The sequence below is a fragment of the Marmota monax genome, unplaced genomic scaffold, assembly GCF_021218885.2.
Source record: "Marmota monax isolate L192 unplaced genomic scaffold, Marmota_monax_Labrador192_F-V1.1 WCK01_AAM20220418_F8-fsc00002, whole genome shotgun sequence".
Taxonomy (NCBI): Eukaryota; Metazoa; Chordata; class Mammalia; order Rodentia; family Sciuridae; genus Marmota; species Marmota monax.
The window spans coordinates 37,425,853-37,451,708 of NW_026693571.1; the positions used below are offsets into that span (position 1 = coordinate 37,425,853).

At 40.5% G+C, this 25,856-nt stretch overlaps 1 protein-coding gene across 7 annotated transcripts in view; it reads right to left on the minus strand.

The window, feature by feature from the left end:
• Tmem131l (transmembrane 131 like) overlaps window positions 1-25,856 on the minus strand; it is a 171,262-nt gene that overhangs the window by 55,286 nt on the left and 90,120 nt on the right. For 5 of the 7 annotated variants that reach the window (XM_046458752.2, XM_046458750.2, XM_046458749.2 and 2 more), the window contains 6 exons: window positions 5,283-5,360; window positions 4,928-5,081; window positions 3,356-3,414; window positions 2,893-3,001; window positions 896-992; window positions 252-405 (listed from right to left, as the gene is read on the minus strand). In XM_046458752.2, the coding sequence (XP_046314708.1) occupies window positions 252-405; window positions 896-992; window positions 2,893-3,001; window positions 3,356-3,414; window positions 4,928-5,081; window positions 5,283-5,360 (651 nt within the window). The remainder of the gene's footprint in view (window positions 1-251; window positions 406-895; window positions 993-2,892; window positions 3,002-3,355; window positions 3,415-4,927; window positions 5,082-5,282; window positions 5,361-25,856) is intronic. The other 2 variants (XM_046458755.2, XM_046458751.2) reach the window with 1 other exon arrangement.

Sequence of the window (25,856 nt, forward strand, 5' to 3'; positions counted from 1 at the left end):
GAGCCACATTCCCAGCCTTTTTGTATTTTACTTAGAGACAGGGGCTCACTGAGTTGCTTAGCACCTCGCTTTTTGCTGAAGCTGGCTTTGAATTTGTGATCCCCCTGCCTCAGCCTCCCGAGCCGCTGGGATTAAAGGCATATGCCACCACGCCCAGCCAAAATTAAATTTTATAGATATGAATTTCATCACATTTGACTTTGAACAAAGCTTAAAATAGGTTAACACTGGAAGAAAAACACCATACATACCTTTAAAATGTGCCTAGCCTCCTTGGAAACAAACACATCCTTTAACACAATGTTACGGTCAAAATGGTTGAGGTACCATATTGACCACACTCCTGATGTGTTCTCATGACTCTCCACATGAAACTGGGCTGCAGAAGGGTCCACTCTGAAATACCTGTGAGCAGAAGACACGCATGCCATCAGCCCAAGTGCAGAGAACAACAGCACTCCAGGGAGACCCAGGTGCCAACGGGGGATGCCACAAGATATTATGGATGCTGCCAACGACCACAACAATCACCTCCTGAACCATCTGTTCGCATCTGCAACACCTGAGGGCCAGGACAAAGTGGCCCCACCATGACCAGGGCAGCTAATGGAGGCTACCAGGACAAAAGCAGGACCCAAATTCTACTCAGAAAACACCATCTGAGCACTCCTTCCCACACACCTGGCGGCCTGGCCCAGAACCTACTTCAGACTGAATTATTTAGTTACTCTTTCCCATTCTGCCAAGGCACCTCTCCCGAATTATTAGCAGTGTGAATGCACAGCAAAGAAAGTCCAGGAAAAGACCCATAGGACTCACATGAGCTATAGTTCTGAAGACCTACTAGGGGAGGAAAAAACCCCATATGACTTCAGGGAAAGTAGAATGAACCTACCCCTGCACCACCGGAGAGGAGAGGCATGCTTCTAGTGTTGGAGTGATTTTTGATTTCTTCACATCTTCTATCATCCCACTGCCACAGGACATAGCTGCTTTAGATATTTAAAAAAATTTTTTTAAAGTGAAGCATAAATATTTTTTCTTTCATTAAATCTGAACAAAAAAATAAGGTATAGTTTTTATAACCTTTTCTTAAGTTTTTAAAAAAATTTTTTTTTAGTTGTAGACGGACACAATACTTACATTTATTTATTTTTATGTGGTGTTGAAGATTGCCTCACACATGCTAAGCAAGCCTTCTACCACAGAGCTACAACCCCAGCCCAAGTTTTTATTTATCACTTTTTAATTCATTTTTTATCACCATTAAAATAGTGAATCTTGTATATATGGCAGCATGCTCTCTCAAATGCCCCTGTCTATCTCCACTAGCTTGTTCCAGTTATCTGGAATATGGTGTCTACCTCCCACCGCTCCCCCTCTCTAAACCAATCTCTCAATTTTTTCCTGATGGGAGGGGGTGGGTCATTACTTGGGGATTTCTTTTACAAAGATCTGTCTTCATCATAAATAAGAGGAAAGTCCTTAGATCTGCCAGATGACAAAAGTGAAAAATGAAGCTCACTGGTGTTGAATCTTAACTCTCCTTTTTAAAGTTATACATATGGTGCAAAAACGGAAATTCAAATACTCAAAACAAAAAAATGTGATTCTAATGTGAACTTTGCCCAGACTTTGTAATTATCTTAGGTGAGGCAACTGCTGGCACTTTCTGAAGCACTGTCCAGGTGTTCTGTGTATATACAGGCATGCAGACACACTTTCAAACACCTACACGTCCACATACAGCTTACACTGTATCTCCATGGATCCATGGATGCTTTTTTTTTTTTTTAAATTTGTGGTGCGGGGGATTGAACCCAGGGCTTTGTGCATGCGAGGCAAGCACTCTACCAACTGAGCTATATCCCCAGCCCCTGTGGACACTTTTCACATACTGCTTGCACTGCATATCCCTGGACACTTTTCAGTAGCTCCAGGGTACACCTTTCTATAGATGTGCTCAGGAGTCACCTAACAGTGGGTGCCTTAGATTGTTCTGTTGCCACAAAGAACAGGTTCAGGTTTATTCTGGTTGTAGTTGTCATTTGAGATGGGGTCTTGCTATATTGCCTAGGTTGGCCTCAGCCTATGCTCCCATCTCAGCCTCCCAAATAGCTGGTTCTATAGGTGTGCACTACCACACCCAGTCTAGGTACAATTTTGAATGCTAGATGAATAGATCTGTAGAATCATTCCTAGAACTAGAATTAAGGATTGAAGAGCACATATGTGCATTTTAAATATTTAGAGACTGTCAATTTTCCTTCCAAAACAGCCTGCGTTAACTTATATTTCAGTGAAAACTTCAACATGTTTTCATTCCTAATCATTACCAACACAGAATATTAATGACCTTTCGCTCTTCATTGATCTAAGTAATAAGCTACATCTCATTTGTTGCTTTAAATTACATTTCTTTAACTATGAGTAAGGCTAGGCATGTTTTCCTATCCCTTTGAATTCCTTTACAGAACTCTTTTTAACCGTAAGAACCCAAAGACAGGACTGGGTTTATGTCACTAGACATTCTGCATCACATTCTATGCAAAAAAAAAAAAAAAAAAAAGAACAAAATTGGAGCTACACAACTACACTACCTGAGAAAGTGGCCCCTCCAATAAACACATACCTCTGGATCCTGCAAATCACCAAGTTAAGCTTTAAGCTCAAAATCCTATAGCAAAATACACGTATCATCAACAAGAGCTTTGATGTCACCCTATCTCTTAGAAACATTAGGGCTGTGGTTTATTAAAACCAAACCCATTTGCTTTTTTTTAAACCATGCCTCAGCTGTAGTTTGAGTACCTACACAGAAAAACATTACCAAACAAACAACTAGATAACAAAAAGAAAAAAAAAACACTCCAATATTTTTAAAATGTGTACCTTTGCAACTAAAAGAGGCGATCTTTGTAAAGTTTGTTGTAGAAGTAGGCAGCAGGACTGGTTCAAACTGAAGAGACAGAGCACCTCTCTGTGAGAAATGATGTACATCCTGTAACAACAACAAAAAGTCCACATTACTACTCTCAGCCAGAATACTTACCCATTCCAAACCCACTCTGTTAAAATAAGTAAACAGCAGAGACTGTATACCTAGCAACTGCTCAGCAGATGTGTCTGTCACAGCAGGGAGAGGGTGCTGGCACCCACCCTCCAGATAAGGCTTCAAGTAAAAGAATGGCTTTAAAGGAGAGCAAAAGAGAGTGTGTGCAACTGTTTCCACATCTGTCCTGAAAGACCCTCATGTTCTGCAATCTGATGCACCCTTATGATTTCAAGTTCTACTTTGTATGAGAATTCATAATTTATAATTATAATTTAAATTATAATTATAATTTATAATTACCTGTATCCATATAAGGCTGTTTCCTGAATGTAATATATACATATTTACTGCAGATTCATCTGTTCAAAAGAATCAGAACAATGAGATTAAAACAAAGAGCCATCTCATCTCCCCACCTTAATGATTAAACATTCCTAATAACTTCTTTTTTTTTCAAAATGGAAATCAAAACTGGGAGCCATTTTCTTCTATGTATTCTTTTAAGTCACACAAAAAAGATCCTTACAAGGCCCGATACCATCAGCTCTTAAAATGGTGTACAAGAGTCCAGAAAGAAATTCTGAATTTAGGGTCATCTGATCTTTTCTACATCACACTAATCACCTGGACAGCTTCAAATAAAGCTGTTTTCCTGCTGCTTGGGCACCCCTGCATTTCCTTATTTAGACAACTATATTCAGAAAGAATGAAACTCCTGGCATCTTAAAACACATGCTTCCTTTTAGCCTTTACCAACGGAAAAGTTCCCCATGGGGCAGGGGCCTTCTCCACATCGATGTCTACCTGGCCATCACTACTCTGGCCAATTCTAGGACTGGAAGTTAAATGATGTTTGACTGACAAGACTGCCAATAGCACTGGGGTGCAGCTCAGTGACAGAGCACGCACTTAGAATGCATAAGGCCCTGGGTTCAGCCCCAGTACAAAAAAACAAGACTGCTAATTAAAAAAAAAAAAAAAATGAACTATGCTTTTGCTTTTGTATACGTTTGTACCATTTTTAAAAATATGAATACACATATACACTCACATATTGTCATAACCAAAGAATTATAATAAATCCCACATTATGAATGTCACAGATCATAGGATGTATGTCTCCTACAAAAGTTCTTAGAAAGTTAAACGAATGAATAGGTTGTTTCTGATAAATAGGACACCTACATCCAGAGGTTAAATTCATAGAACCGAACACAAAAATTTTACTCTAACTTGTCAGGCATCCAAGAATAACCAGCCCCCAGCTATTAAGATACAAAACAGCATGACTTGTTAACAGAGCCGCCATGCAGTAAAATTGAAATAAAGAGCCATCAGACTTCAAACACTGAATATTTAGACTACCATGGCCATTTGATTTGTTTACTATCTTCAAAACATTAAAAAAAAAAAAAAAAAAAAGCATTTACAAGGAGACTCAGAACAGTCTGCAATAGTCAGTTAAGCTCCTTCCCCAAATAATATAGCCTGGTTAATAGCTGCAGGCTGAGAACCAGTTACTGTTACACTCCCTCCCCCACCCCACCCCAGGTACTGGTGATTGAACATAGGGTGCTCTACCATGGAATTACAAACCCAACCTTTCTTTTTTTAATTTTAAGACAGGGTTTCACTAAGTTGCCCAGGCTGGCCTTAAACTTGCAATCCTCCTGCCTTAGCCTCTCAAGTACAATCTACAAGTAAATGCTATCAAATGATAATACAAATTAATCAAAATATACTATAATGAATTTTCCCCCCTTTGGCAAAACTGGGGATTAATCTCAAGGTCTCAAGCATGCTAAGCCAGCACACCTACAATTGACTACATCCCCAGCCCTATGATGAAAATTTCTAAAGATTTCACCTTACCTGAGGTCTCAGATTTATCTGTTGCTACATAAACAATAGAGAGATGATCTAACAAATCTTGTGTGTTTTCTTCAAATTCTTTTGAGGAATTTTCCATTGTTACAATTATGTTCATTCGTAAGTGCAAAACATCATCAGACTCCAGATAACAATTCTGCGATTGAAGGGAAGGAGGGGAAAGTGAAAACTCAAAAAATTATCTGAACTTTGCAATGCCAATTTTTTAAAAAGAAAAGCACTTAAGATCATGGCATCTTCATTTCCAAGGACAGACAGGCTGACTGGTTTTCTGTTATTCCTGTTGGTTTTTTTAAGTAGAGAGACAGGAAGAAGGAAGAAATACTAAATATCTTACCTTTAATTGCTGACACACTTTATTATGTAAACTGCATTCCAGTTGCACTTGCAAGAGGCTACTATTAGTGGTTTCTGCCTACAAGGAAAAAGAGGGGAAAGAACTTTATAAAGGATATAAAAAACACAATCCAGCATTAATAATATACTATTCATCATTTATTCAGAAACCACATTCATTCATTTATTCAACAAATATTTGAGTATCTGCTAAATACTGGGCATTATTCTATTTACTGGAAATACAACAGTGTGCAAAACAGAAAAATTAGTGCTGGGTTTACTTTCTAAAGGAAATCACAAATTCTTTCTTGGGCAACATGAAAATTCTCAGCATGGCAATAGGCAGGTGAATATGTTCTAACTATACATAGAACACCGTAGCTTCAGCGTTTCCAATGCATGTTGAACATTCTGTTCAAATGCTGGAGTTTGAAGTAGGTTTACACAGTAACAGTCAAATAATTGTTTTCAAGTGTGCCTTCTATCCGTACCTTTAGAAGCCATGACCCTGACCCTCAAGTCAGACAAAACTATAAAAGATAATACCCACAATTAAACTAGCTATCATTTTTAATATCGGAAGTGCTATGGGGGGAAGAGACAAAAGTATGAGAAAAGAATGCAGGACTTTGTCAGGTACCAAGGTCTTAGGCACATGGAACAATCCCAACCTATCTGCAAGGAAATGAAAAATCCAATCGAGGGACACAGCCATTTGGGTAGGAGGGTAGGGGCTGCAGACAAATGTGAATACCCTGGATATTAAGTGCAGCATGTGAATCTGAAGAACCTGGGCCATAAAATTCCCTCAAGTTTGACGTCTCTGGCACCAGGACTCTATGTACTTGACCTGGGAACACGTCAGAGCATTGGGAAATCTCAGCTGGGTAAAACACACTCCCCAAACCCAGGCTGCCTTACACAGTGTGTGAGCATCTGTGAACTCCAGGAAGATGCATTATGAAGCCGACTCACAATCATGTAATCTATAAGACTTACTCAAGTACATATATAGAAAAACATTCTAGGGGCTGAGGGTGTAACTCAGTGGTAAAATGTGTGCTGAGCATTTTTGAGTCCTTGGTTTCAATCCCCAGCTGGGGGGGGAGGGGGGCGGTATTACTTCAGTTGTCAGACAGTTGAAGTACAGAAAAGAATAAAACACACTACATTTTAAAGGTAATAAAACTATGTACAGTAAAGCCAACCTTATCAACGGGACCAAATGTTAGTCAAAGGCACTTTTCAAAAGTTGCTAGTAACCACTAGTTTTCTTAAAGAGAATAATAAGATTTATACAGCGAACCTAAAATCCTAAGAACTCGATTTTTAAATTTGTCTTTCTTATGAAAAAATCCCTCCACCAAGGACATGTACCAAAAAAGCCCGTAACTTTCTAAAAATGCTTTAACCACAGTTACAAATGGTCTGCAAGAAGCCCACCAACAGGAGCTGCTCCTTTTGCTCTTGTCTCCTTAGGCCTCAGTGAAGACCATTAACCACTTGTCCCTCTCTGGCTCCTCTCCTCCTCTCCAACCACCAGACCCTGGAGTAATCCTGGAGGCCATCTTGGCCCTCCTCTCTCTTCCTGAGGAAGCTCTCTGACAAGGTGAAGCCTCCAGCATTTATTTCTTGAACTCGGATCTTTCTGCACACCCAGAGTCCAACACCCCCCAAGCAGCCACCTTGGCTGTGTCCCGTATCTTAAGACCCATATTCATCAACTGTACCATTATTCATACGGTTGTGTGAGCCAGAGACCAATTTTACGCCACCTTCAAATCCAGAACCAAGTTAGAGTAACTGTTCCTCCCCAGAAGCCCCTGAACCCATCCATGTGTCTTCATTCTTAAATACAGACTTCCTGGGCTGGCAAACTATGCCACAGGCTAACTCCGGCCCACTTCCTGCTTCTGTAAACAAAGTTCTATTGGAACCCAGACCTGCCTGTTCCTTTCTGTACTTGCTTTTGTGCTACAATAGCACTGCCACACCTACAGCACCTTGTACCTGACCTTCTTAACACTCCTCATTATAATGTAACAAACTGGTCAAGGTCACCCTCCCCAGCAGACCACAAGCACCCAGTCTGTGCTTTTATCACAAAGTCTATATCACTCAATAGGTACTCAACATGCAGTTAGCAAATGAACAGAACAGTTGGCCCGCAGTCATAATCACAGTGGGGCTGGGCAAACTGGGAATGGGAAGAAACTAAAAATAATTTTAAAATACCTATAATAGGTTATACCAAACCTGACATTTGATGTACTTCTGGTCTGAACTATTCAAAGTTTAAAAAAAAATCAGCATACTTTCAAAGTACACTTTTATAATTAAGATTCTTTTAAAGGAATCTGCAACTATGTCTTTTCCCTTAAATGTCTGAGTAGAGAGAAATTAATAGAAGTTCAAAATTCTGATTCTGAATATGGGTTAAAAGCCCTATGTCCAGTAATTTGATATGACTTAAAGCTTAATAGTTTGTCCTTTTGGTAAATTTCTACATGGATAAATTTATAATCTGACATTTTAAGCATGACAAAATTAGCTAGAAGCATGACAAAAATACACTCTATTCAAAATGCTTGGCACCAGAACTATTTCAGATTTTGGGCAGGGGGACTTGGAACTATTTCCATATACATTACGAGATCTCTAGGAGATGGGATCCAAGTCTAAAGACAAAATTTATTCGTTTCATATTTTATACATGGCCTAGTCATCGTTTTATTTATATAACATTTTAAATAATTTTGCTAATGAAACAAAGTTTGTAGACCCTGAACCATGGGACCTGTGATGTCAATAATGGGGCTCAAAAGGTCTCAGATCTTGAAGCACTTGGGATGACAGATTTCTAGGGCAGGGAAGCAAACCCTGGGGCTTCATTTCTTTGCTGTAGAGTACATCTCAGAATCCCACAAGGGGGAGTCCTAGCACCTCCAAACTGCCCGTGCAGCATGCTGAATTTTCTAAGAGAAATCTACAAGTTTGTGCTTTTCACAAAGAATGAAACCTTTAAAAAGAAACTATGAGCAAAACATGAGCCATCTGAAGCAACTACTCAGACTAGCATTCAGGAGCCAACTGAGCACTCAGTGAGAGCAGGACATGGCCTAATAATCCACGGTGTGCCTGGGCAAATTATGAGAGAAAAATGAACAAAACCCTAATTCTCAGTTCTTGAAACCTCCCATATTACTTTAACATCTTAGTTCATATTTTCTTAATAGTCGTCATATAAAGTATGTGAAAGTATTCCTTTTAAGAAGATGGGAGGAAATGTAGTTTGAGGAAGTGACTTATCAAAGATCCTGGGGCCAGTCAGTAGGAAAATGGGGCATGGGGTGTTCCGGGTCTTTTCATGCAAAACAGTCAGTACCTGAGTATTTTCTCCGGGTACATGGGGTATATACCAAGTCTACTCCTCCTAGGTACTTACAGGCCTAAGCATTCATCAAAACAAAGGCACATAATTGAATATAAATGCCGATAAAATGTAACAGATAAGATAAAGAAATGCTAAAACCCCTTTCTCATAAGGCATGTACTCCCGTGATTTTGTGGTGAAGTGGGTAGGAGTTTGGGAAACTAGATGAAAGAAATCATCTCCCTCCACTTGCTAAGAAACTGATGGTCTTATAAGCGCAGTGAATTTGAGGGATTGGGTGCAAAAAAAAAAAAAAGGAATAAAGTCATTTTAAATGACTTGTATTAACAAGACGAAACTTAACAGAAGTAGACAAGAATCTGTATACTACATTAATCCAAAGAGAATGTTCCAGGCACTTGAATCATGATTTCAAGGTAACACTCACACACAAAAACCTTTCATTTAAGGAATGTTATTATGAAATATAAAAGAGTTACTTAATAAGTGCCAACCTTACTGTCCATTTTTCTTAGACACCCTTTTCTCCTTGCTAGTTCTGAATGCTACATTTTGGAGCTCTTCATCAATCTCTTATGCCACCTCTGTTTCAACAGGAACACAGATTCTGCCCGTCCCCACCCCCCGCCACGGAGCTGTGTCCACTGGAGTCTGCACAGCAAAGATCTTGTATTAAATGAGAGCTCTCAGGCCCCTTCCACATTACACTCCGACTCCATAACCAAATTCCTCATTTAGTGCTTCCTGCATGACAGACAGGCTCAGCTGAACTCTTAGCAAGCACCACACAGTTATTTGACCCCGATATGAAACAATAATTGTTTCAACCCCCACCCCTGCCCTTCCATTCTGACATTAGCCACCGAAACAAAATATGCCTGCATTGTCAGAACGACTCACAAAAACATTCTGCAAAAACTGGGAACTGGCTGGAATGAACTTTGTAGTTTTGTTTTAGGGGAAAAAAGGGTTAGTAATATGTATAACATTTTTTCTTATCCACATCATTTTAGAAAAGGCAGCAGTGGCTTTGTGGTCAACACAGATTCAAGGTCAAACCCCAGCCATAAATCCATGGGGACATTCTCTTCCCACCCTAAGACTAAACTTCGGCTTCTACAAAATAGACTTACTGAATTCACAGCAAAGTTATGAGCATTAAGTGAGCCACATACACCAACCAACAGCCTCAAAGGGAGAGTTTTTTTGTTTTTATTTGATTATTCACAAGTGATGCATTTATTTAGCCAAACTACAATAAACAAACGTGGGAAGCATTGTTTCCCACATTAAAGTTGTTAGAAGGAAACTCCTCTTCCTCACTCCTTTGGTTTCTAAGAGAAGGGATTTTTTTCCCCCCTACAACACTTCAATTTCTTTTTGTGAGATTTCACAATTGGTTCAGGACCCAAGAAAAAAGAAGAAGGGTCATTTAAGGCATGCTGCCTCCCATCCCCTGAAAGTGCTAGAAACCCTGACAGACCAAAAGCAATCTGAGAATAAGTTAACCCTTTAGATAATAGGACTTTGGTACAACCGAGTAGAGATGACCCATATGGCACAACACCTTGGTTTTTATGCTTGGGAAAATAACTTATTTTTTAATTACTACGACCTGGGCTGGCAGGTTCAGAACAGCTGTGTGGGACCTTGGTAGGTCATGCAGCGATCTTGGATCTGTCCAAAGGCATGTAGCTATTTTTATACAATTGGATGCTGCTGGCCCAGAAGCAAATGGCAAGTGGATCCTGCAGGTCGGGCTCAGGCCCTGAAACAGGGCCCTGGCTCAGCAAAAGGTCAAGCTTTATAATGCAGGCTGCTAAAGCTTGACTTTCACCAACATGGGCACAGTGTGTACTTCAACTGGTGTGGCCAAGGCAAGAATGAGGCTAGCAAAGGTACTGTGGAAGCAAACACTAAAATTAAACATAGAAGCACCATTAATTTAGCAACTGCAATTCTAGTTATTTACTCAAAAGTGGTCACAGGGCCTCAAGGAGATACCTGTACACTCATCTTCATAGTAGCATTATCCACAAATAGCCAAAAAGTGAAATGTACCCAGATGTCCATCAATGAATGAATGAATAAAGAAAACAGGATGTACATCCTATGGAATAGTATGCAGTCTTCAAGAGGAATGAAATTTTGATGCATGCTATTAACACAGACAAATCCTGAAAACATCGTGCTAAGTGAAACAAGCCAGAAACATGACAAACACTACATGATCCCATTTATACGAAGGACCCACCGTCTAAAGACAGAAAGTAGATTACTACTTTCCAAGGGCTGGCGGACAGGGAATGAGTCGTTAGTGTTTACTGGTGTGCAGCCACAGTTGTGCAAGATGAAAGTACTCTGGAGATGGATGGGGGCAATGCCTGTACAATAGGAACACACTTAACACCTAAGATAAAATTGGTTAAAATGGTAAATTTTACCACAGAGGAAAGAGGGACGGGAACAAGTAAAAGCTGAAGGAGAACAGAAAACCTTGAAGGCCAGTGAAACAGACCAAAAAAAACAAATGGAGACACCCTGCGCTCCACACGAGAAGGTATTTAAAATGGGGAAGCCAAATCTTTAAAAATGTACTAATAAAGGAAGACAGGAAAGACATCAGCAGACTAGAAGTGTCCCTTCCAACAGAGCTAGGGTCCAGTCCCAGGAACTATGGAGAAACACACTTTTAGGTCCCCCCTTGTGTTATGGTTTGCATCTTAAATGTTCCTGAGAGGCCACCAGCTGAAGGCTTGACCCAGCCCCGCCCCCCCCCACACTCCTGAGAGGTCGAAGGTCCTCTAGGAGCAGGGCCATGGCCCTGCAAGCCCCTCCTCTCTGTTCCCCACATGCTTCCCTTGACTTACACACGGGCCCAAGGCAATGAGACCAAGCAACCGTGGACTGACCTGTCTGAAACCTCTTTTGTTTGTCTCCCTCCCTCTACTTTGTCTCCCTCCTCCAATCCTCCCTCCTTCTGTCTGTCACAATGGCAGAAAGCTGACGGACACACAGGGAGAGTGGGTGACGAGCTGGACCTTCCCAGCCCGAGGCAGGCTCCTGACAGGGGACAGCAACAGGAGGCGCAGATGGCTGGGGCAGATGAGGTGGGATAGGATCACTGCTTGGGCTCTGAGGAAACATACTCGGGAGCTGGTCAAGACAGAGAAACAAGCAGAAAGGAAACACGTTCAAGGAAAACCCAGCAGGGCCAGGAGACAGCCAGGCCGGACGCAGAGTCGCTCTGACAGGGGACTATCTCCTGGTTGAGACTGCCCAGTGCAGCACAGAAAACAAGGACTTGCTTGAACAATGGATGTCCCCAGTGGTCCCAGGATGCACTGATTTGATCTCTCACCTGGAAGTACTTGTCCCTCCCCCACAAAAAAAAAAAAAAAAACCTCAAGAAACATAAAGGGAAAAAAATCTATCACGATGTAAAGAGTCCACTAAGGAACCCAGAAGGACAAGGACCGATGTGAGAAGCTGATTAAACTGACCCTCAAGTGAACCTTCCTTAGAGAGGGGGACAGGAGAGGACCAGCAATTCCTGAAGTCCCAAGCCGTCTTGCAGAGCAGAAGGCCACAGTCAACCCTGTGGAAGACAGCTGTGCACAGGGCCAAGCTCTTTCCCCAATGGCCCTTAAGGACACGAGCTTCCCACGCACCCACAACACCCTCCAGGATCTGCTGAAAACACCCCATTGAAGCAAGTGCAAACAGGGAAACGACCTCCCTGAGATGGAGGTCCCAGGCCTCAGCGAGTCCACGTGAGAGGCGATGGCAGCCACGCTGTGTTCCGGCATCGACTTCTCAGCCCAGGCATTTGAGATGCCCCGTCCCTCAGCAGAGCAGACACCATCCAGCCTGAGAGTGCCAGAAACAGGGCTCCAGGAAGAAACAGACCCACATACGCAGAGAACAAAGAAAGACCCAGTAACCCGGCTGCCACCAGTGCACATTTCTAAAGCTCTCAGGGAAGGCCAGTGTCTTGATGCCACTTCCTGAAAAAGGAGGAAAATCTGTACAGGTGGCTCTTCCTCAACCCCAAAGCACCTAGACTAGCCCCCTGGCTAACGGTGACCTCTCCCTGTCAAGTGTTATGGGCTAATGTCCCAGACTGTCAACAAGCAGTACCAATGGACGCCAACATCAGCCTATACTGTCTCCTTCCCTCCTTCATAAGCATGAAATACTGGGAACAATTTTTGCTTAGAATTAGCACCTGGAGAGCGGAGGGAAGCATGTTTTCCAAATCTGGCAGATTTCAGGTTGACACTCTGATACTCCAGGGTGTCTTATTAAGATTCTAGAATCAAGTGAGGCTCAGGAGAGTCTTACTACTGAACTACTAGAACTGCTGGAACCCGGAGGAAACCACACGCATTCTAGTGAGAGTGAGCCAGGATGCAGCGTGCTGAAGGCACCACCCCAGCTGCCCCCAGGTGAGGAGACCTCTTGAGCTACAACAAAGAAAACAAGACAGGACAACAACATCATCTGAATGCTAACACCCGCCAGGATAATTTGATATGGGTCTACCACCCTGAACTTTCATGTCTTGCCAGGGGAACTGAATCTGAATTTTAAATAACTCCTGAGAGTTTCATAATAGGAAAGGGTTTATATTCAAAAACTTTTCCTGAAGTTGTGATGAACGCGTTTAGCTATGTGCCAAGCATTAGTTCTAAGCTCTTTATATGAATTCATTCATTCACTAGCTGCAGCAATCCTATCCGCAAGTGCTATTATTATCTATTTTATGGATAAACTGAAATACAAGGAGGCGAGGTAATTGGGCCAAGGTCACTCAGCTCCAAGATTATTACTCAGGTGTCAGGTTTGGGATTCGTCTTCTCATTCACGACCTCTCTGCCTCCCTGTGATGGGCCATGTCTACCAGGCTGGTGATTTTCACTGCTGTATCTTAACTTTGTGACTTGATCCCTCCGTGAAATCTCTGGTGAGCTGTATTGGATGGATCATAGCTGACATTATGATGGGAAACAGACACAGAAGTGAATGGCCTTGAAGCAGATTATGACTGAATTGATCTAATCCATTTCAGAGCTTTCCGGGCCTCCTTTGCCCCCAGAGGCAAGGGGTTTCCTACTTAGTGGGCTACAGACAAGGTCCCCAGCTGCAGGAAGGGAGCTGGGGGCTGCGGGAGGAGGAGCTTTCCTTCCTGCTTCTCTCTACACCCTGGTTAAGGGTTTCTCCTTCAGACCCAAGCCTCCTTCCAGTAGAGCACAAGGTGTGACCTGGGAGGACAGAGAGGTAGTAACCATTGGCCCTTACCTCAGCTGACACAGGAGAACATAGCTTATATCGGTAATATAAAGGTGGTTTTAATTCTCTAACTGCTGATCTTTACATATCCATTGATTTAAAACTTGGTCTTCCTCCTATACCAGGAAGAGAAGTATTGATTGGGCATCTTTAAGTCTTCTAAAAGAAGATGCTAGAATATTCTAATATAATGAATGTTTGCAAGAAGTCAATGGGAGATATGTGTCTCATAATCTCAGTTTTAATGTTTCCTTTAAAAGATTAATTTATTCAATTATCTACTTGTTAATGAATTCAATTATTATTTAATTATCAATCAATTTTATATTGTCATATTCTGCCAGTTAACGGGAAAATAAATATTGCTTAAAGAATGATACCTGTTAGCACTTTCAGACTAGTAAAGGAAACATATACAAAAAAATAAGAGCTGTTGGTATTATGCATAACTTGCCCTTATCTAAAATGCTTGACACTAAGAGTGTTTTGGATTTCAGGGTTGTTTTTTTTTTTTTTCAGATTTTGGAATATTTACATATATGCAACATGATATATTGGAAATGGGACCCAAGTTTGGACCCAAAATTGATTTATGCTTCAAGTACACTTTATACACACAGCCTGAAGGTAATCTGATGTAACATTTGTAGTGTCACTGAATCTGTAACTGCAACCTATCACATGCAGTCAGGTATGAAAATTTCTAAACACAGGCACATGTGATGGCAGCATCCCAAACATTTCAGATTATAGATTTTTGGATAAAAGATATTCAACCTGTACTTGCTACAACAGGGCTCTCTCAAGGTTTTCAGTAAGTAGCCATCAATTCTCCCCAAGAGGCCACTGAGTTAAAAGAGGGACCAGGAAAGAAAATTGATTTTGAAGAAGTAAAAAGAATAAAGATAGGGAGTGAAGATATTTCACATACTAAAACAAACATGGAGGAGGAGGGAAGAAGAGCACCCACAGCCACACAGCCGGTATTCCTCTCTTTCTAGAACCTACGCCACACTATCTTCCTTTCACCGACCCACCCCACTCTCTTGGCTTTCTTCTCCCCAAGTTCTCATTCCATAGAATATTCCCATTTGAGGATGTAATGGGAAAAAGACTTTAAACACTTAAAAAAAAAAAAGAGAGACTTTGCTTTTTTAAGAGCTAGATTCAGAGGCAGGTTGACAGGGGAAATTAAGTAATAGTATATATTCACCAGAATATAGTAATGATTTTCCAGAGTTTGACAGCCTGTCATTTTCATGTAAAGAAGATCACATGACTTCTTTCCTTGTGTAAAGAAAAATTATTCAATACATTATGATGCCCCACATCTGTGGGGACTCTCAGCTATCACACTCTTCATTCTAGGGAACGGAGTGCTGCCAGACAATGAGGCAAAGAGCACAGTTACAGAGCCCCTAACCTTTCCCTGGGCTCTATTTTCCATCTACAAACCCTATACTGAACTTCTGCCACTTATCTGTTAGGGAGAAATGTGCCCCTTCCCACTTCTCCTCTGTCAAATGGTAACTGGAAGAGTTCTGTGCACTCCTCCTGATTTTACTGCCTGCCTTCCTGATTGCCACATTTAATTGACAGATCAGCACCTGTGAAGGCAAGTTGCAGATAATGATTCAGGCCACCCTCCCCACAAACCTGGCAGGCTCCGGGTTCCAGCAGGCCCTGCCCATACTTGTCCCTGGCAGGCATTAAGGGTTCGACATCAACCCCCAAAAGCAAAGGCCATGCCAGTTTCAAAGGTTAGGGACTCCTGGTCTGAAACGTATTGGGTATCACACAGAATATCCAGAGATAATCTCTTCTTTACACAATCCAGTAACATGATCCCAAGGAGGGGGACAGAATCCCTCATCCACACAAATCAGAAAACTACAAAAAGGAGATCACAAAACATTAATCATGGTGACTTTTGCCTAATGTGACTGTGGTCTTGGGTTTATTTAAAAAAAAAAAAAAAAAAACATGTATTAATCGTACACGTCATGGGGTTCAGTGTGGTGTTCCCACAGAAACAAACTGCATGTGTTCAACCCAACCACCCTTCTGCTTTTCCACCCTCCCCTAATTTTCATTTCTCTGGGTTTTCCTTTTTATTTTATAGTCTCATAATTTCTTATAATCTTGAAAAGGTAAACTCTTTTAGACAATTCAATAATATGATACCATGCCCCCCACACACACACAAAACTACCTTTATTTTATAGAACTGTGTGTCAGACATTTCCCACTAACTTTAAAATTTCTCTAGGTTTCCCACATTTTCTTATAAGTGCATTTTAAAGAATAACGATTATTTCAATAAAGATAATTCACATTTTTTTAATCTCTCAGGCACACTATGGCTCGTGAACCTATATGCCAGATTCTGAGACAATGGCAATTTCAAATATTCTCTTTGGCTCAAATAAACCAGATCTCAGTAGCATAGATCCAACAAAGCACTGAAGAAAATACTAAAAAGTAAGTTTTGCTTTCTCATGAGCTAAACACAACTATAACCCACCATGTATTTACAGGGACAGCTCTATTTTGTGTACTACCCACTCGTCAGACCTCTCCCTGAGGGAACCATAATTGTACATTGGAAGAACTACTTAATATTCTGCCATGCTGATAACTCAAATTGATCAAATCCTTTTTCTAATGCTAGGCCTTTAAGATGGCTCTGCATTTTTACCATAAACAAAGAACATTTTACTTGCATTTACCTTTTCTGGACCATGAATGACTACATCAGTGGATATGAAAGTCATCAGGACACTGGGGAAAATGTAAAAGCTCACAGAGCTGGAACTGCCAATCTTGGCTCTGCTCTTGACCTCTACTACCAAGTAACTTAAACTCTAAGTCCATTCTACAATTTCTAAACTAAGAATTATGCCACCTGCCCCGGTAGTAAATCTGCTGAAGGTCAAACCGGTTGATGTGGGGAAAAGGTGAAGTTCTACAAATCTCAGAGGTCACAACCGGGTAGATGAGCTATTTGGGAATCTCAACTCAGATTCCCATGGACTCATCTATCTTTTTAAAACTTCTGGGACCTTCGTGTACTAAACTCAGAGCTGATAGGAAGGTTGTAAAAATGAAAAAGAAGCAGGCCTTGACTCAGAGAGCCCGCTGGAAAAGCAGGAGAGGGCACCAGCACACAGTGCTACAGCAGGGTGTGAAGCAAGGGCCACCAAGGCTGGGCGCAGGCCTGCCTGGGGACGTGGGAAGGATCCAGAGGAGCTGATGGCTGAACTGGGTCTTGAAGGATGGAACCAGGAGGAGACTCACAGTGAGCTAGAAGCTCATGAGGGTGAGTCTGAAAAAAAGAGGGTGGCAATGTCCTGGGAAGGACAGAACCTTTGATGCTGGAGGCCAGAAGAAAAGGGCGGAGCTCTGAGACTGGAGAGAAGATGGACCCAGATTCTGAAGGGCCTCGAATGCTCAGCTGAGGAGCCTGGATTTTCATCCTTAAAGCAAGAGGGGATCCAGCTAATCCCATGACCAGGAAAATAATGACCAGCTGTGTTTAACAAGACAGTAGCAACAGCAAGTGACACGTGGACTGGAACAGATAAAGCATGAGAGGGAGAATAACCCAGGTGACAAGTGAGGACAAGACACAGCAAAAGCAAAGAAACTGCTGATTCTCATTCAGACCCACTGGAGCATCCACTAGGAATTCTCCCTTCATGGAGGTTAAAACAATGAACCAGAAAGATCCAGGAAAAGGGTGTAAAAAGAAAAAAAAAACAACCTTAACTTGTGTTTCCCTACCATCTTAGTCCATGTGGGCTGCTATAACAAAATACCCCAGACTGGATAATTTTTGTGTGGTTGGTGGCAAGCTGGGAACAGGGAAGAACAGGTACGGGGATTTAGCCCAGGGATGCTCCACCACTGAACTACACCCCCAGCCCAAGTGATTGGTTGACTTTTATTTACATTTTGAGACAGGGTCTTGCTAAGTTGCCCAGGCTGGCCTTGAACATGTGATCTTCCTGCCTCCGGTTACTAAGCTACTGGGTTTAAACATGTGTGCCACCACACCTGGCTAGACTGGGGAATTTACTAATAACAGAACTTTATCATTCATGGTACTGGAGGCTGGGAAGTTCAAGTTCAAGATCAAGATCAAATGACAAGAGTTCTGGTGTCTCTGGGGGGTGGGGGTAATTCTTCACAGATGGCACCTCCTTGTGTCAAAAAGGTGTGAGGAGCAAGCTCCCTCAGGTCTCCTTCATTAAGGGCAGTAATCCCATCAGGATAGCTCTGTCCTCCTGAGTCTAATCCCTCCCAAAGGCATCACTTCTTCACCACCTGCTCCAACACTCAGACCCATGTCCTCCCAATCCCAGGTTCACATCTATGGCAATCAGTGAAAACGCACACCTTCCTCTCCACAGAACCCAGTGGTTCCTATTTTTTAAAAATGGGGCCAGCAAGAACTTAGACCATAGACAAGTCACACATACACTCTTGTTTTCAGAAGAGAGTAAGACATTAAATCCAACAGAATTAGCAGGCAAAAAAATTAGATATGAATGGGTTAAAATATAGAAACGAGAAGGACCAAAAGGAGCCCGTAATGCAAAACAAAATTACATATTCTTAGTCATTATTCACTGACACCCTAGTTCAGTTTACAAGAGGGACAATTTTTTTTTTTTTGTTATTCTGAAAAAAAATTGGGACATTAAAATTAGGATTCATACTAAGAAAGCAGAATTCATCACAATCTATATGATATCATAAATATTTAAAATGTTTTTCCTTACTAATAAGGTAAAAGGAACTTAGTTCACTTGACCATTTCTCTCTATATATGCTCTTTCAGAAAAGGAGAACAAAAGACAGGACATCCTCTTCAGAATGCATTAGGAAAGCCACACTCTGACTTCATTTCAGCTCCACAACGGGGGTTGACAGGCTCACTTGACACTTCCAACAGCAGGCAGTTCGGCCTGGCGGAAGGAACACAGGCCCAACTCACACAGACTCAGGTATGAAATTAGCAATTAATTTTTCCTCCAGTCTGTATCCCTGAAAAACACCCATAATGATTTCTAGGCATTTTTAAACCTGATTTTTGCCATAGATCTCTAACTCTTTTATCGGTTAAGAAATACGAGAACTCGTTGGGCAGGTCCTGAGTATCCACAGGAGGTAGTTTGTAGCAAGTTGCAAGAGTAATAGAGCCAAGGTGTTCTGATTACATAAAATTTCCAGTTATAACCTTAGGAAACAATTTTAAGGAAGTATAATGAATGGGCTATAGTAATCCCACATTATCTGAGAAACTCAATATGGCCCCACTGTCTCTGGTATGGACATAAATTTTATGCTCATGAAACTGAACCTGGAAGTTAGAGATCACCCCCCAACTTATTTATTCTAACAATCACTCTAAAGCCTCCTTGAAACTATGTATATTCCATGCTTTATAACTGATTTGATAATAACTGTCTGTCTCTTGATATATAAGAACTTCTATTTGTTCATGCCAATGCATATTAACTGAGCACCCACCAAGTGCCAGTCAGAGATCAAAACAAAACCCCTGCACTAAGAAGAAGCTGATATCAAGTGCAGGCCAGGCAATAAACAGCTTTCCTCTGAGCACTTAGGTTGCAGGCACTAGTCTCAGGTCCCAACCACTCATCACTTGTTTCATAACCAAACCCTGCTTCCACCTCCTTAGGCTTAGTGCACATACATCACAACCCTGCACTAAGGTATGCACCTGCTTTCTATTTTTTAATTTCATTTCCTCTGATGGGACACTGCTGGGTTTGCAGGAGCAAAACTTCTGATACCTTCGGTGATTATTCTGACAACACAAGCTGCTTTCATGTTTTCAAACGGCTCATAACCATCTTAAAGATGCCTTTTGAATTATGCATCTTTAATGTACCCCACGCATCAAGCACATCTGCCATTTTCTCATCCATGCTCATAGTGTTATGAAATATTCCTGCTGTGTGTGCGTCTCTGATCTGTATTTGACAGATGGAAGAGTCAAACAACACCTGCAAATTTTGGAGGCTTTACTTTTTCAAACTCTGTTCACGGATACTTTTTATTCTTCTGACTATATTTAAGTCAGATTATTTTAAAATTTTTAATACTCAATGAATACACTAAAATCTTACTCAGTTTAGAACTAAACGCAAGGCAGACCTAAACACATAACCATCCTGCACTTTTTACCTATGTACCAAAAAAACAACACAAACAAACCAACCCCCAAAAATTACATAACCCCACTGTTTCACTGCAAATACTTTCAAATTACTTAACCTTACTGCCACGTTAAACAGCAAGAAACACTAGGAAGTATGCAATTTAGATGCAGAAAATATTATAGTTGGGATTTTTTTAAAGAAGGTCATCATTATTTCTTAAGTTTAAATCTTATAGGTTTATGTTTTTAGGGACAAGAAAGCTTAAAAGACTTAAAATTTATGTTTTCTCTATCATAATTAAAATGCAAGAAATTGAGATAATTACTTTCTAAGAGACATTTTTAAATTTTTCAAATATTAGTTTCTAATTTTTAAATGCTAGCTTCTAACAAAAGATTGGTCCAAAAAGTTGAGTTTTACCTTGAAATTCAGAAATGTAGTCTACACTGTAACATCACAGGAGCAGGGACACTGTTGTGTTTATGCCCTATCATTTATTGGCATACTTAAGAAATAATGTTCAGTAACGATTTGTTGACTGAAGGATGATATACAGCAATGTCCCTAGAGTCAGCCTTAGAAAACGACTTAACCCATAAATCCTGGCATCATGAAAAATGAAGGACAAAATCGACAGCTAGGAATGGAGCAAAGGATGACAGGGGCCAATAAAGGTCACCAAGAAAATTCATGGGGGAGAAGAATTCTCTTATTCAAAAATGGTGCCATGACTATTGGTATTGATGTGCAAAACAATGAATATGGATCCCTACCTCACACCACTTACTAAAATTTAAAGTCTAAGAGGGTCACAAACTCTCCACAGGTGTAGATTGGGCTATGTTGTCTTTAAATTTAGATTCTCGCCCAATGCTAAAACTAAATATTCAAGGTCATGAGTTTAATGGGCTACTGGACACAGGAGCTGACCTTAGCATCATATCTCGTCAAGAATGGCCAAAACATTGGCCATTACAACAAGCCACTCAAACGCTTCGAGGCCTAGGAGTGGCGACTAATCCCCATAGAAGTTCTATGATATTAGATTGGAAGGATCCTGAAGGATGTGAAGGAACTATACAGCCATATGTATTGGATCATCTTCCTATAAATTTATGGGGACGAGATGTCCTAGATCAATTAGGTTTGACGTTAACAAATAATATCAATCCTAATGTGCCCACTACTAGAGCTAGACAAGGCTTTAGGAAAGAAAAAAGATTAGGAAAACAAGGGCAAGGTATAGCAGCACCAGTACAAATAGATCAAGGAACAGACAGACATGGGTTGGATTTTCAGAAAGGGCCACTGAGACAATCAAAATTACTTGGAAATCAGAAAGACCAGTGTGGGTTCCTCAGTGGCCCCTGACTAAAGAAAAGATACAAGTAGCCCATGATCTGGTCAAACAACAATTAACGGAAGGACATATACAACCTTCCATATCTCCCCATAATACTCCCATTTTTGTCATCAAAAAGAAATCTGGTAAATGGAGATTATTGCAAGATTTAAGAGCCATTAATAATGAGATGGTTGTTATGGGACCTGCTCAATCAGGGATTCCTCAATTGTCTGCTTTGCCAAAAACCTGGCATGTTTTAGCTATAGATATTAAAGATTGTTTTTTTTCAATTCCAATTCATCCCAAGGATAGTCCACGTTTTGCATTTACTATCCCTGCATTAAATCATGAAGGTCCTGATCAGAGATATGAATGGAAAGTACTCCCTCAAGGGATGGCTAACAGTCCAACTATGTGTCAAATATATGTTAACAAAGCAATCCAGCCACTTAGAAATCAAAATCCTGAACTACAAATATTTCACTATATGGATGATGTATTATTGGCACATAAAGATAAAAACATATTGCTGGAATGTTATGCCACACTTACAAACTTATTAAAAAATTATAATCTAGAGATAGCAATAGATAAAGTACAATTAAATTTTCCAATTAATTATTTAGGAGTTCTATTATCCTCAACCATGGTCCGTCCACCAAAAATTCAAATACGAGTAGATCAACTCAAATCACTTAACGACTTTCAAAAGTTATTGGGAGACATAAATTGGATAAGGCCTTATTTAGGTATACCAACAGGAGAGTTGGGACCTTTATTTGATATTCTAAAAGGTCCATCAGATCCAAATTCACCCCGCATGTTAACTCCTAAAGCAAGAAAGGCATTAAAAATTATTGAAACATATATGGAAAACATACATTTGGATAGAATTGATATAAGTTTGCCTTTATTATTTATTGTACTACCAACAAAAAATATTCCTACAGGAGTATTTTGGCAAGAAGGTCCATTATTGTGGATACATTTATCTTATTCTCCTAACACTATTCTTACTAGGTATCCTGAGGCTGTAGGACAATTAATACTCAAAGGAATAAAAGCAGCGAAGGGAGTGTTTGGAATTTCTCCCAATAAAATTATTACTCCATATACTATGGATCAAATTGATGAGTTAGCTAATGAGTTAAATACTTGGGCAATAATCATGTGTAAATCTAATGTTTCATTTGATAATCATTTACCATCTAATCCTTTGTTGTCTTTTTGGTCTAAGCATCCTGTAGTTTTTCCTAAAATGACAAGAAAAACACCTATCATGAATGCTCCAAATATATTCACTGATGGGTCAAATAATGGTACAGCAGCAGTAGTTACCCCTGATCAAACTTTTACATTTTTAGTACCCAAACAATCAGCTCAAAAGGTAGAGCTTAATGCAGTTTTACAAGCTTTTGTGATGTTTAAAGATTCTGTATTTAATTTATTTTCTGATAGTCAGTATGTAGTTAATGCTATAGTATCTCTTGAAGATGCTGGTAGGATTTCCCCTTCTTCTACTGTTTTCTCTTTGTTTTCCACTATACAAAGTCTAATCTGGGACAGAAAAGATCCATTCTTTATAGGACATATTAGGGCACATACAGGATTGCCTGGAGCCCTTAGTTTAGGCAATGATTTAGCAGATAAAACTACACATGACATACATATTTTCTCTACATTTGAAGAAGCTACAAATTTTCATAAAAGGTTTCATGTTAATGCTAATACTTTACAAAAGCGTTTTAAAATAACTAAGGAACAAGCCAGACATATAATAAAACAATGTCAAAATTGTGTGACATTTTTACCACAAGTTAATCTTGGAGTCAATCCTAGAGGACTGATACCTAACCATATTTGGCAGATGGACGTCACACACTTGCCAGAATTTGGAAAATTAAAATATTTACATGTTACAGTCGATACTTCTTCTGGATTTTTGATGGGCTCCCTTCATGCCGGAGAAAAAACTAAAGATGTTATAGCTCATTGCTTACAAAATTTTGCCACTGTGGGCGTTCCTAAACAGTTAAAAACCGATAATGGTCCTGGCTATACCTCTACCTCTTTTAAACAATTTTGCTCATCATTTGGTATTACTCATATAACAGGAATCCCATACAATCCACAGGGACAAGGCATAGTTGAAAGAGCTCATCAAACTATTAAAACATACTTATTAAAGCAAAAAGAGGGAATTGGAAGGGGGTATATATCCCCCAAAGATAAACTTAAAATAACGCTTTTTACTCTAAACTTTTTAAATTTGGATTCATCAGGACTTAGTGCTGCGGAAAGGCATATGTATCCAAAAAATGTACATAAGCCTAAAGTACTTTGGAAAGATATTCTAACAGGACAATGGAAAGGTCCTGACCCAGTGATTGTCTGGAGTCGGGGGTCTGTTTGTGTTTTTCCACAGGGAGAACAGCAGCCCATTTGGATTCCAGAGAGATTAACTAAAACAGTTTCTACAGATCGAAAAGAAGATGATTTGACTCAAATCCATAACAGCTGATATCCAGAACTCCAGCTTGGCCATTCTTACATCTGCGACAGTGATTAACCAGGATGCTTTTTTCAATAGCTATTTTATTATTGCATTTTTCCACATCATAAGGTTCTATTTTTATTTTTTGAGCTCATACAAAGCTAGGTTAATGTTTTTCTGATCAGTTTTATTTTTTGACTGTGGAGTTTTTAAACATTGCAATGGAGATTTCACCCAGGTAAAGCTACAAGGCCTTTACTATTTTCTTATGTGTTGTACGTTTGTGTACACTCTTGTGTTTTGTGTTGTATGTCTGTATGTGCGTATGTCCATATTTCTTATATGAGGAGCGCTCATGAAAAAATGGATCCGAATTATTATTATTTTTTTATTCACGTGATTTAAATGGTTTAATTTAAATTATGTAAACAGCTGTTAAGGATTGTTTTTAAAGGTGGTTAACAGATCTGTTTGTTTACTAATTTAAATTAGGTAAAAAGCTGTTAAGGATTGTTTTTAAAGTAGGTTAACAGATCTGTTTGTTTACTTTCACCTTTCCTTTTCATTATATTTAATAATTCTTTTCAGGATAATGTCTCTTTAGCATCATTGCCAGAATTCCTATCTCCATCCCAGTGCCGGTGAAGAACTCAACAAGTAATGCTCAAAGAGTCAACTTACTTTGGGAGGAAACGGATTTTGGGAGGAAATGGACATATTGATAGATTCCTCTGCTTTGAACTGCTTGCAGAACTTGCCTGGACTATGTAACTATCGTTTGGTGCAGCGAATTGTGGTAATGCTGGCATATCTTTGCTGATGGTGTCACCAGTGATGCAATTTTTCCCAAGGAGCCGTCAATTGGCTTGGTGTCGTGGCATTTCTGTATCCTCCTCCCTTCTGCTAGTGATGGTCTAAAATTTGGGGGCCAATGGCTTATGCTGGACCGGTAGTCAGTGACGGGTGTGATCCAATTGCAGTGGTATCAACCTAAGACAGGAGGCTGACGCCTAAAGGTCAGTTTTCCGATGACGGGTAAGAACCATATGTTGAATTGGACAACCTACCAGGCACGGTCCATAAGCCACATTAACCTCACTCCCCCACTGGCACCAAGGCCAAATTTGGGGGCCAACAGAGGTGAGGCAAAGAACCTCACCCCCCCACTGGTGCATAGACCTATCCACAAGTATGGCTGTATGCTGGACCGGTAGTCAGTGACGGGTATGATTCAATTGCAGTGGTATCAACCTAAGACAGGAGGCTGACGCCTAAAGGTCAGTTTTCCGATGACGGGTAAGAACCATATGTTGAATTGGACAACCTACCAGGCAGGGTCCTTAAGCCACATTGCTTGTTGTTTAATTAATCAGAAGGGGGGAGATGCTGGGAGCCATTAGCCAAGTAGGTATGACAATTTCCTTGCCAGCGTACCCCATGTTGCTGACATGTTGCAGTGACATTGAATGTAAGTGACCTTGCTCAAGGACCAAGGCAGATTAGGGTGTTCCCGGTTTTAAGATAATCTTGTTTAGGGCGTTCCCAGTTTAGGTTCCAGGTTTAAGGTTTAAGATTATTCCTGCTGGGAATAGGGCGTATCCTGCTGCCTGAGTTCCCCTTGAGTTCTCACGGGATTCAGACAGTATATTTTGGAGATAGAAGCCCAGTGGAGGTGAATTTGGGCAGAGAACGTGGATTTGGGAGAGAACGTGGATTTCCCCAGAACGTGATTGTAGACGGCTGGTGTGAGTTCGGGAATAAAGAGTTGCTGTTTGAATCTACAAGCTGTGTGGTGGCTCGTGATTTTGTGCCCAGCCAGACTGTGGCAACAAACCTAAATATAAACTATAAAACTC